This window comes from Macaca thibetana, chromosome 1 (genome assembly GCF_024542745.1).
Source record: "Macaca thibetana thibetana isolate TM-01 chromosome 1, ASM2454274v1, whole genome shotgun sequence".
Classification (NCBI taxonomy): domain Eukaryota; kingdom Metazoa; phylum Chordata; class Mammalia; order Primates; family Cercopithecidae; genus Macaca; species Macaca thibetana.
The window spans coordinates 137,229,578-137,242,058 of NC_065578.1; the positions used below are offsets into that span (position 1 = coordinate 137,229,578).

The 12,481-nt window shown below is 51.9% G+C and overlaps 2 protein-coding genes across 2 annotated transcripts in view; one reads left to right on the plus strand and one right to left on the minus strand.

The window, feature by feature from the left end:
• LOC126937204 (histone H3.3A) overlaps window positions 1–12,481 on the minus strand; it is a 403,313-nt gene that overhangs the window by 143,079 nt on the left and 247,753 nt on the right. The gene's annotated exons all lie outside the window — the stretch shown is intronic.
• Window positions 1,402–5,862, plus strand: PYCR2 (pyrroline-5-carboxylate reductase 2). Its single transcript, XM_050760668.1, has 7 exons — window positions 1,402–1,699; window positions 1,972–2,042; window positions 3,384–3,563; window positions 3,688–3,909; window positions 4,123–4,215; window positions 4,396–4,559; window positions 5,146–5,862. Exons 1-7 carry the CDS (start codon window positions 1,633–1,635, stop codon window positions 5,309–5,311), a joined length of 963 nt encoding a protein of 320 aa, XP_050616625.1. The 5' UTR covers window positions 1,402–1,632; the 3' UTR covers window positions 5,312–5,862.

Sequence of the window (12,481 nt, forward strand, 5' to 3'; positions counted from 1 at the left end):
AATCCCAGCACTTTGGGAGGCCGAGGCGGGCGGATCACCTCAGGTCGGGAGTTCAAGATCAGCCTGACCAACATGGAGAAACCCTGTCTCTACTAAAAATACAAAAAATTAGCCGGGCGTGGTGTCACATGCCTGTAATCCCAGCTACTCGGGAGGCTGAGGCAGGAGAATCGCTTGAACCCGGGAGGTGGAGGTTTCGGAGAGCTGAGATCGCGCCACTGCACTCCAGCCTGGGCGACAGAGCGAGACTCCGCCTCAAAAAAAAAAAAAAAAAAAAAAAAAAGAAATAGAGCATTATTTTCCTTAATAGTTAATATTATATTTGGTCCTCACTTTAAAAGGTGCACAAACTGAGGGCCTGGGGACTTGCTCAGGGAAGCTCACAGAAAGCAGCCCCTCGCCTGGAAGCGGGGGTGTGCATTACACGAAAAGGACTAGAAAAGCTAGTAAAGACCATGGGAACTAAGGGTCCCCAGCTCTTCTGAGTCCTCTAGGAACGCCACCTTCTTTCTCTCTATGTCATTTTTCCCTGCGGCCTCTTATATTTACTACTGATGGAAAAGGAAACATCACATTGGTGGAGCTTTTTAAAGCAAGAGACAGGTCGGGCGCGGTGGCTCATGCCTATAATCCCAGCACTTTGGGAGGCCGAGGCGGGCGGATAACCTGATGTCAGGAGTTGAAGACCAGCCTGACCAACACGGTGAAGCCCAGTCTCTACTAAAAATACAAAAATGATCCGGTCGTGGTGGCAGGCGCCTGTAATCTCAGCTACTCGGGAGGCTGAGGCAGAAGAATCGCTTGAACCCGGGAGACGGAGGTTGCAGTGAGCCGAGACAGTGCCACTGCACTCCAGCCTGGGTAACAAGAGTGAAACTCCGTCTCAACAACAACAACAAAAAAGGCAAGTGACAGCAAGGGGCTGAGGGCGCGGGCTCGCGAAAGAGTCGAAGACTCGAACTTGTCCTTCTTGTCTCTAGTTTGGACAAATTCGCGGGAACCACTCAAGTTCAAGTGAATAAGCGGTGGCTGACCACCCTGGTGCCGCCTCTCCGCCACCCTGTCTGAACCTACGCCAGGAGGGCCTCGTTCATCCCCGCAAATCGGCAACCTGGAGAACTCCTCTGGGCCATGAGAGGCATCTGATGGCCAGCGCCAGAAATAATATTAGCCAGGCCTGTGTCGGGCCTCAGCCCTGAGCCTGAGGTGGCTTAGGGACAACGACCTCAGCCTTGAGGTGGGGGGGGGAGGTCTGGCGTCCCTTGGCCTGCGGGCGCCCGAAGCTCACGCCTAGCTGCCACAGGAGCTTCCGGGACTAGAGCCCGGAGTTCCGCCCTCCAGTTGCGAGCGGAAGAGGCGGATACGCGGCCCGTGCGCGGCCGCGGATTGGCCCGCCCCGAGATCCTGGTTGCGGATTAGTAGTCCGGCGGGGCGGGGCCACATGGCCTAAGGGGCCCGGGAGATACCTGCTGGAGGAGTCCAGTGTTGCACCATCCCAGAAACTGCTGTTAGCCCGCCCTCGCTCGGCGCGCCGCCGGTTGGCCCCTGCGCTGTCCGCCCTTCCCCTAGCGTTATTTCCGGGCCCGCGCTGAGGAGGTTCCTGCGGCTGCCAGGAGGTGTGAGCCGCGGACCATGAGCGTGGGCATCATCGGAGCCGGCCAGCTGGCCTATGCTCTGGCGCGGGGCTTCACGGCCGCAGGCAAGCTCGTGGAGGCGGGAGGCGGCTTCGCGGGCAGTCCCGAGGCCCGAGTGGGGCTCCGCCCCACCGGCATGAGAGAATGAAAGGGGTGTTTGCGTCCGGTGGGGTAGATGAGACTCTGGTTGAGCAGCAAGTGCGTCTTCTGTCCTCGTAGAGGGTTGATGGGGAGAGGCAGACTGGCACTGTTAGGGCGGCTCTGGGTTTTAGAGCCAGGGAAAGCGTGATAACGGGCTGGACCGCGACCCCTAGTTAAAAAGCTCTGTCTTCTGCAGGTATCGTGTCGGCTCACAAGATAATAGCCAGCTCTCCGGAAATGAACCTGCCCACGGTGTCGGCCCTCAGGGTAGGTGGAGCGGGGCGGAGTGGGAAGCGGGTGGAGGCCCTGGAAAAGGATGACCTGAGATGAAGTGAGTCCGTCCGTCCCTGCGCCCAAGTGCTGGTCTTTGGCCGGCGGTGACCTTCACTCCAGGAACATCACAAGCTTTCCACCTTCTCTTGGGCAGCTCAGTGTGGTGGGAACACCAAGGCAGACACACTGGGGGTCAGATACAGACACTGGAGTGGTAGAGGATCAACTGAGGTAATTATATGATGAAAGTACCTGGCACATAGTAGGTACCCAATAAACACTCATTTAAAAAGAATTTTTTTCAGACAGGGTCTTACTCTGTCGCCCAGGCTGGAGTGCAGTGGCGCGATCTCAGTTCACTGCAACCTCCGCCTCCCGAGCTGCAACCTCTGCCTCCAGAGTTCAAGCGATCCTCCCACCTCAGCCTCCCAAGTAGCTGGGATTACAGACACCTACCACGCTCGGCTAATTTTTGTATTTTTAGTAGAGAATACTGTTGGCCAGGCTGGTCTCAAACTCCTGGCCTCAAATTATCTGCCCGCCTCGGCCTTCCAAAGTGCTGGGATTACAGGGGTGAGCACACTCAGCCATTTTTCTTAATAGGCTAGTTGTATGACCTTAAAGTACTCAGCTACTTTGAGGCTATTTCCTCATTTTACAACAGTGGCCACTTTGCTGTTATTCTGAGTTGTGAATGAGCATATTGGGAAGAATCTGGTGAGTTAGTTGTTCTGCTCTCCAAAAACATATTCCAAGTCTTCACCCAAAACCTGTGCTCTGTGGGAAAGGATGGTTGATGAGGCAGGTGACAGGCAGTGTCTGTGCCTAGGGTGGGCTGATGTCCCTAGCACTGGAGGGTCCTACTTCTCAGTTTGGAGTCATAGAGGAATGGATGACTTCCAGCCTAGCCCTGGACCGCGTGGAGACTGTGTGGTCCCCACGAACAAGCGGCCAGAGTTAGGATGGGGCCTGACTCAGCTGTTCTTCTGATGACCAGGTATTAGCATTTCCCTTTGCCCTGCCACTTTTCATCATAGGGCCTTCTTACCTAGCAGAGGAGTGCCTTAGATGCCAGAAGATTGGCAGGGAAGAAGGGCAGCCACTTCGTGGTTACCATGGAGAAGCTTGTCATCCTCCAAGCCTATGCTTACTTGTCCAGTAGCAACAATAGGAAACTATATCATGTGGGATAGGGGCAGAACCCTGAGGGCATACAGCTAAGAATTCCAGACTGCATCTGGCAGAATGGGTTTGGCAGGGGTTCAGCTGCTCCCTGGGAGGCCTTGGCATAGCCAGGCTGCTCCAGCACTGTGAGCTGGGAGTTTCCTCTTGCAGAAGATGGGTGTGAACCTGACACGCAGCAACAAGGAGACAGTGAAGCACAGCGACGTCCTGTTTCTGGCCGTGAAGCCACATATCATCCCCTTCATTCTGGATGAGATTGGGGCCGATGTACAAGCCAGACACATCGTGGTCTCCTGTGCGGCTGGTGTCACCATCAGCTCTGTGGAGAAGGTGCCCATCTCAGCCCTGATGCCCCTTGTGTGAGGGGAGGGTTGACCCAGGAATGGCAGCTAATGGGTGGGTGCTGATGGGAGCTGTGCGCTGGCCACTCACTCGACTCTCTCCCTCACCCTAGAAGCTGATGGCGTTCCAGGCAGCCCCCAAAGTGATTCGCTGCATGACCAACACACCTGTGGTAGTGCGGGAAGGCGCTACAGTGTACGCCATGGGCACCCATGCTCTGGTGGAGGATGGGCAGCTCCTGGAGCAGCTCATGAGCAGCGTGGGCTTCTGCACTGAGGTGGAAGAGGACCTCATCGATGCCGTCACGGGGCTCAGTGGCAGCGGGCCTGCCTATGTGAGGCCCTCATTTGCTCGCTCAGCCTTCCAGGAACCCAGGCAGCAAGTTGGGCTGGCAGGCAGGCTTGGACTGGGGGTGGCGCCCACCTCTTGGGCACAGCCGGCTGGTACAGGATGCTGACCCTTGGAGCTAGTTCCAGTCATCAGAAAGCAGACCTTAGGAAAGGTCCTTCTGTGCCTTTGGCCTGGGTCTTAGTGAGTGTCTCCACAGGCATTCATGGCTCTGGATGCATTGGCTGATGGTGGGGTGAAGATGGGTTTGCCACGGCGCCTGGCAGTCCGACTCGGGGCCCAGGCCTTGCTGGTCAGTATCTTTCCCCCGCATGTTCAGGACCAGGGTGTGGAATGGGGGTTCTTGTGCATCACTGAGCTGGGGTGGGAGTTGGTTGGGAAGCTGGGGTAGCAGTTGGGCAGGAGCAGTGGGTGTGGGGAAGCCTGTTCCAAAGTACACTAACAGCTTTCTCCTATGTGCCCTTCCCCATAGGGAGCTGCCAAGATGCTGCTGGACTCAGAGCAGCATCCATGCCAGCTCAAGGACAATGTCTGCTCCCCTGGGGGAGCCACCATCCACGCCCTGCACTTTCTGGAGAGTGGGGGCTTCCGCTCTCTGCTCATCAATGCAGTTGAGGCCTCCTGTATCCGAACACGGTGAGTCCATCCCGCTGACCTCTGTCCCACGCCCTCCACTCCTAGTTGGTCCCTGGGCTGGGTTGAGCACCACTGGCAGAACCTGCTGTCTTGGGTCCCATTTAGCAGTGCTGGAGTCTGTGCTCTGTTAATAACCACAACTTAGTAGATTTTGTTTACCTAAGAGTTTGCAAGCCTTACTTCACTTAATTCTCACTGCATTTCAGATAGCTAGGATTAACTTTGACTTATAGATGGGAAGTTGAGGCTCAGAGACAATTTTCCCAAGGTCAAACAGCTAAAAAGTGATGGAGACAGGATTCTTATTTGAGTCTATGACTCCAAACCTTGTCACTGTCCCCATATGATCACAGATACCACTTGGGGCTCTATGTCTAGCTCAGATCAAACAAGATAAATAAGACAAACCCATACTTAGTTAACTAGTACTTCTTAGAAGTACTAGTTGGGAAGTGTTTGTCTTGGGGCTCTAATTTTTGGTGGTGTCAGATCAACAAGCTTGAGGGTTGTGTGGATAGTGGAGACTCAAAGCTCTGGCCCCAGGGCTTATTGTCTTCCTTCGGTCCTTCTGGGGTTTTGTCTACAGAGAGCTACAGTCCATGGCCGACCAAGAAAAGATCTCCCCAGCTGCCCTTAAGAAGACGCTCCTAGACAGAGTGAAGCTGGAATCCCCCACAGTCTCCACACTGACCCCCTCCAGCCCAGGGAAGCTCCTTACAAGAAGCCTGGCCCTGGGTGGCAAGAAGGACTAAGGCAGCGTCTACCCCCTCTGTGATTTAGAGCCCTCAGTTGAGAGCCCCTGCCCCACCCCCTCCATTGCTCCTCCTCACCTTTGCAAGGAGAAAGCAGGCTCAGGTAGTTTTCAGGGCTTTGTGATAAAACCTCCTTAAATCTGTTCAGACCAAGCAGTGTGAGCTTCCTCTCCTGTCCCATGTTGGAAGATGCTCTGAAGGGGTGGTAGATGCTGGAAGCCAGACACAACCCTGCATACCCCACTCAGTTGGCGGAAGCTGGGGCTGGGACTGGAGTCAGCCCAGCTGGGAGGAAGGGCTGGGGAGGATCTGCAGCTGAAGCCCAAGGCAGGGCTAGTTTGATGCCAAGGCAAAGTGGTGAGAGAGAAAATAGGAAAGGGGCTTTTCTCTGAATTGGTAAATGGGAAAGAAGTGAGCAACTTAAGATTGTCACCATCACAAGTGTACAGGATTAGAGTGTGTTTATATTTAACTCTTGCTTCATAGGTGTACCATTTAATGCTAAGTTTAACTGCTTTAATAAAGTTTAATAAAGTTTATTTTTAAATATCTTGCTTTTGTTAGGCTTAATCTTAAATAATCATCCTGGAGAACTCGACGCCCTTGTGAGGTCCTCGCCGCTTCTCTGCAAGAGCACTGTCCGAGGGCTAGAAGTAGGGATGAGAGGAATAAGGGGCCAGGCCCTTGGTCTGGATCAAGGTGTTGTTCTAGAATGAGCCAAAGCTAATGACAGGGAAGAGCCAAGTGGGCTGCATGAGTTGTGGGTCAGCAGCCCAGAATAAAGGAGAAAGCCATCTGCTTCGCTGTGGGGCAGGCACTGCTGAGCATTTGATCCTCACAGCTGCCCTCTGAAGGAAGAACTGTTCTTTCCTCACCTTATAGAAGATGTTGAGGCTGGCTGGGCGTGGTGGCTCATGCCCATAATCCCAATACTTTGGGAGGCCAAGGCGGGCGTATCACGAGGTCAGATCGAGAACATCCTGGCTAACACAGTGAAACCCCGTCTGTACTAAAAATACCAAAAAAAAAAAAATTAGCCGGGCGTGGTGGTGGGTGGCTGTAGTCACAGCTCCTTGGGAGGCTGAGGCAGGAGAATGGCGTGAACCCGGGAGGCGGGGCTTGCAGTGAGCTGAGATCACACCACTGCACTCCAGCACAGGTGACAGAGCGAGAGTCCATCTCAAAAAAAAAAAAAGATGATGTCGAGGCCTAGAGGGATGAGCAACTTACCCCTAGTTGTACTACTGGTCAGTGGTGGGACTGTCTGTGTTCTTAGCTATCAATTCTGCAGCCTCCTAGAAGTAGCTGGGCATGCCATTCACACAGCCAGACATCCAGTGTTTCTCTAGGCAGGCCAGCGTGTGCCTGGTACTTGTTCCCGGGAGCTCCCTGCCTGTGCAGCAGGGCTGTTTGAAAAGGCGTGGGAGGCCGGGCACGGTGGCTCATGTGTGTAATCCCAGCACTTTGGGAGACCAAGGTGGGCATATCATGAGGTCAAGAGATCGAGACCATCCTGGCCCACATGGTGAAATCCCGTCTCTACTACAAATACAAAAATTAGCCAGGCATAGTGGTGTGTACCTGTAATCTCAGCTACTCGGGAGGCCGAGGCAGGAGAATTGCTTAAACCTGGGAGGTAGAGGTTGCAGTGAGCCAAGATTGTGCCACCGTACTGTACTCTATCCTGGTAAAACAGCAAGACTCAATCTCAAAAAAAAAAAAAGAAAAGGCATGGGCATTGGCATCAGCATTAGCTCTGGGTTCAAATCTTAGATTCCCCTGCTTTCTACTCCACAGCCCTGGAGAAGTTACCGAATTTCTCTGATCTCAGGGTTTCATCCCTTATAAATATGGAGCCCATGCTTCATCAAAAGGTTGTGGTGGGTGTTAAATGAGACCGTGTGGCAGTGCTCAACAGAACATCTGGAACACCATGGCCCCTTTGTGTAAATGGTGTTCTTCCTTTACCCTCCTGCTGAGAAGAGAGGAGAGCCTTGTTCCATTCCACTGAGTCAGGGCAGCCCCCGTTCTAACTCCAAAACTGAGAGCACATGGGAAGTCCTTCTTCTGGGCCAACACAGCAAATGCAATACTAAAAACTCATTTAAAGCCCCCAGTATGTGGCAGGCACCTTGCAGACACTTCACATACAATCTCATGGCCTTAGGAGCTGGATATAATTTTTTTTTCCCCAGAAAAGTGAGGCTCAAAGAGGTTAAATACAAGTTGCCCAAAAAGATTTGAACAGACATTTCACCAAAGAAGATAAACAAATGGTGAAGAAGCGCATGAAAAGATGCTCAATCTTAAAATAGTTATTAGGGAAATGCAAATCAAAGTCCAATGAGATACCACTTCACACCCACAAGTATGACTGTTCTTGGTTTAAAAAAAAATAATAGCAAATGTTGGCAAGCATGTGGAGAAATTGGAACCCTTGTGCATTGCTGGTGGGGATGTATAATGATGCAGCCACTTTGGGAAACAGTCTAGCACTTCCTCAAAAGATTCAATAAGCTGGGTGTGGTGGTGCACGCCTGTAATCCCAACTACTTGGGAGGCTGAGAAGGGAGGATGGCCTGAGCCCAGGAGTTCAAATCCAGCCTGGGCAACATAGCAAGAGCCTACCTCTTAAAAAAAAGAGTTACCAAATGACTCAGCAATTTCACTCCAAGTTATACACTGAAGAGAAACACTTGCTTGTGAATGTTCATGATAGTGCTATTAAGTAGCCCCAAGGTAGAAATAACCCAATTGGTCATCAGCTGGTGAATGGGTAAATGTGTTACACCCACACAATGGAATACTCAGCAGTAAAAGAGATAAGAGTAGAGACACATGAACCTGTAAGACATGTTGAGTAAAAGAAGCCTGTCACAAAAGGCCATGTATTATATGATTCCATTTATATGAAATGTCCAAAAAATGCAAATCTATAGCGACAGAAATAGAGGTTGCCAGGGACTGTGGTGGCAATGGGAAGAGCGCAGAGTTTCTGTTGGAGCCATGGCAATGATGTAAAATAAGATCACAGTGATGGTTTGCACAACTCCGTACATATGGTCATTGAATTGTACACTTAAAATGGGTGAGTTTTATGACATGTAAATCATACACAATAATGTTTTTAAAAATGAAATAAGCTGCCCAAGTTTTAATTAGCTAAGAAGTGGTGCCAGGATTCAAATCTGTATCTGATGCCAAATCCTATCCTCTCTGTGCTAGGCCTGCTGGCAAGTCATCCTAGATGACAAGAGATTGTTCCCCACATTTTCCTCTCCTCCACCCCCTGCAAGGCCACCCCTTTCCCCAGACCTAAATATACCAACATACATTTACTGATGACCTACTAAGTGCCAGGCCCTGTCTTATGTCTTGGTGCATGGGGTCACCCTGGCTAAGGTGTGTCCTCACCTGCCGAGCACTGCTGCCCTTCCCTTCTGAACTTCAGTCAGGTATGATCAGGGCCAGATGGGAATGAGGGTGGCTGAGGCCCTGGTGCTACTTCAGGGAGAGGAGGAGAGGGCCTTTCCTTGGAGAAAATTTCCAGTCATCTCTCCCCAAGACCTCAGGCCTGTCTGGGGAGGCCAGGAAGTACCCAGGACTTCCCCCTCCCAGCTGCCCACCTTCTCACAGGGCTGATGAGCCTTGGGGCCAGAGCTGCCAGCAGTCAGTGAGGGCTGGCAACTCCCTGAGGTAGTCAAGAGAGCCCCCAATGTGTCAGGCCCCAGACAGAGGCACTAGAGCTTGCATTCTAGTCCCATCAGGTGTCCAAGCCACCAGGAAAGCATCCAGATACCCCTGCAAGAGCTGGCATTGGGGGTTAGCACAGCCTTTTCACTAAGGATTTGCTGAATGCTCCTCTCAGTGCCCTGTGAGGCCTGGGTTTGTCCTAGGCAGACCGTCTTGGCCCAGCGCGATGGCTCACGCCTGTCATCCTAGCACTTTGGGAGGCCAAGGCAGGCAGGTCGCTTGAGACCAGGAGTTTGAGACCAGCCTGGGCAACATGGTGAAACCCTGTCTCTACCAAAAAAAAAAAAAAAAAAAAGAAAAAAAAATTAGCTAGGCATTGTGGTGCATGCCTGTGGTTCCAGCTACTAGGGATAGAGGTAGGAAGATTGCTTGAGTTCTTGAGGCAGAGGTCGCAGTGGGCCGAGATGGCATCACTGCACTGCAGCCTGGCCCACACCTGTCTGAACAACAACAAAAGACTGTCCTTGTTCAGAGTTGTTCAAGGGCTAAGAACAGATGTGGACACCACAATGTGGCAAACATGGGAAGCGAGAGAAGGCAGCCTGGAGTGGACTGAGAGTAGGGGAACATGCCGGTGGGAAAGACAGCCTCAACCTTTCTGCCTGCTCTGAGAGGCCACATGAGAATGGGCCTGGAACGTTCCTCACAAAGAGCTAAAGCATTCTCAAGCCTGTGGTGGACTTGTCACTTTGCATGGGCGCATCTTTGCTGTTTAGACTTGATGTATATTCCTTTAGTCTGCTAACGTGTGCATCACATGGCACCTGGCCAAGCTCACCACTATATCTGTTCCCGCTGGGGAGGGGCAAGGTCCTGCTGCTGCAGCACAGAGAGGTGTGTGCAGGCCAATGGTCCTGGGTCACTGCTGGGAGGGACCTGCTGACCATGGGGACCGACACCCACCACTGAAGCCGTGTTCACTGCTCTTCTCTAATATGGGTAAAGTGGAGTAGCCCGGGCTTGACTGTGCTGTTTCCCCTGGCAACTCCAGTAACGAGACTCAGTGAGCAGAAGTGCTAGGATTTCTGCTCCGATAATAGGCAACAGATGCCACTTGCTCACAGGAACCAGCTCCCTCTCCCTGTTCCCAGCTCCCTGCACTGCCCTCTTCTCAGGACCTGTGAGCAGCCCAGCCTTGAGTACCCCCCAATCCTGATTTCCCAGTGGGTGTCTCTTAGGACCCCAGAAGAATGCTTCCTTGCCCATTGCCTCCATGTTAATCCCCTGTAAAATGGGGCAAACTACTGCCCCAACTGTTAATGATCCTTACTTTGGGAAAGTGAGATTGAGATTGACTTTTCACTTAATTTCTTGATTTCTTTATTTTACTTTAGATTGTTGATTGCAGTAGGCAGGCATGATTTTGGTGGTTAAAAGATCTAAAGATTTTTCCCACTGCTCCCACTCATGGGGCATGCTAGAAAACAAACGCGCCCTCCCTCATCTCCTTCATCCTTCTTTCATCTCCTGTCTATGTGTGTCCCCTGCAACTGTTACTAAGCAACACTCTCCAAAGAAACACCGAGAGTCAGCCTGAGCTCAAGGGGCTGGCTGCGCTTTCCTTCACCATTCCAGGCAGGAGAGCTAGTCCTTTCTGCACATCTGAACAAAATACTTGTAAAGCCTTGACTTGTGTTCACTTTTACCAATAAACTAGTTGGAACACAGAAGTGGATATTGTGATTATATGAAGTCAGTAGCATTTTGAAAATGAAATACCCCTCTTTTCAAGGCCCAAGCCAGTGTGGGTAGTATACTACCTTTATGTAAGAAAGGGGGGAAATACAAAATTGGATAAAGAAACTCTAGAAGGATACACAAGAAACCACTAAAACAGCACCTGGTCGTGGGGGGCAGTGGGAATGTGGCAGATGGGGGCAGGGCAGGAGGGAGACCTTTCATTACACACCTCTTTGTACGGTATTGATTTAGGAATCACATGAGGGTATTGCTTAGTTACAAATGCATTTGGACAGCCTTTAGGGGGTGCCAGGCTGCCCTGGCCATGCGGTACTTAAGCAGGATGTGTGGCCCCACCTGGTCAGTCAAGGTGGGAGCACGTCCTGTGTGCCCTGCTTTGGCCTCGAGCTGTGTCTCAGAACACTCCGGCAGGAACACTTAGCACGAGAGCTGGGTTGCAGGCCATCTTCCTAGTCCTAGTGCATGGCACCCAGTAAACACAGCTGAACAAATGCTTGAATGAATGACAGCTCTTCTGCTTGAATGTCAGGTTGGGCTGTTACCTGAGTGCCCAATGAGGTCTCTGGTCTATTGGGATGAAAACTCTGTGCAACTCCCAGACTGTCCTTGGACCTGGTCATTCCTGGTTTGGTTTTTAAAATTATTACTTCATTTGGCCGGGCGCGGTGGCTCACGCCTGTAATCCCAGCACTTTGGGAGGCCGAGGCGGGCGGATCACAAGGTCAGGAGATCAAGACCACGGTGAAACCCCGTCTCTACTAAAAATACAAAAAATTAGCCGGGCGTGGTTGTGGGCGCCTGTAGTCCCAGCTACTCGGGAGGCTGAGACAGGAGAATGGCGTGAACCCGGGAGGCGGAGCTTGCAGTGAGCCGAGATCGCGCCACTGCACTCCAGCCTGGGCTGGGCGACAGAGCGAGACTCCGTCTCAAAAAAAAAAAAAAAAATTATTAATTAATTAATTATTTTTTCACATGGAGCCCAGGCTGGAGTGCAGTGCAGATCTCGGCTCACTGCAACCTCCACCTCCCTGAATCAAGCGATTCTCTAATTTTTTGGGTATTTTTAATAGAGACGGGGCTTCCCTATGTTGGCCAGGCTGGTCTCAAACCCCTGACCTCGTGATCTGCCAGCCTGGGCCTCCCAAAGTGCTGGGATTACAGGCATGAGCCACTGCGCCTGACCCTGGATTGTTTTTGACTTTCTTTTATTCAATCAGCAGGTGTTGACTAAGCACTGAAGGGCTGTGCTTGTGCCCAACTGGCTGGGATGTGGAGAAGCCTAGTACATTTCTGTCCTGGCCACATTTTTTTTTTTTTTTTTTTTTGAGACAGAGTCTTGCTTTGTCACCCAGGCTGGAGTGCAGTGGCCGGATCTCAGCTCACTGCAAGCTCCGCCTCTCGGGTTCACGCCATTCTCCTGCCTCAGCCTCCCGAGTAGCTGGGACTACAGGCGCCCGCCACCTCGCCCGGCTCGTTTTTTGTATTTTTTTTTTTTAGTAGAGACGGGGTTTCACCGTGTTAGACAGGATGGTCTCGATCTCCTGACCTCGTGATCCGCCCGTCTCGGCCTCCCAAAGTGCTGGGATTACAGGCTTGAGCCACCGTGCCCGGCCTGTCCTGGCCACTTTGCCTCAGGGGTGCTTTATGAGTGTGCCTGCTCCTCCCGCTGTGTGTTACCCAAGAGCCTGTTCAGTATGTGGATACTTTAGAGGCATC

What these genes read in the sequence shown, in the direction of transcription:
- PYCR2 (XM_050760668.1), top strand. Translation starts at nt 1,633, where the DNA reads ATGAGCGTGGGCATCATCGGAGCCGGCCAGCTGGCCTATGCTCTGGCG. An exon ending in GCGGGGCTTCACGGCCGCAG is followed by an intron (nt 1,700 to 1,971) that starts GCAAGCTCGTGG and finishes TGTCTTCTGCAG; the next exon opens with GTATCGTGTCGGCTCACAAG. An exon ending in TCGGGGCCCAGGCCTTGCTG is followed by an intron (nt 4,216 to 4,395) that starts GTCAGTATCTTT and finishes CCTTCCCCATAG; the next exon opens with GGAGCTGCCAAGATGCTGCT.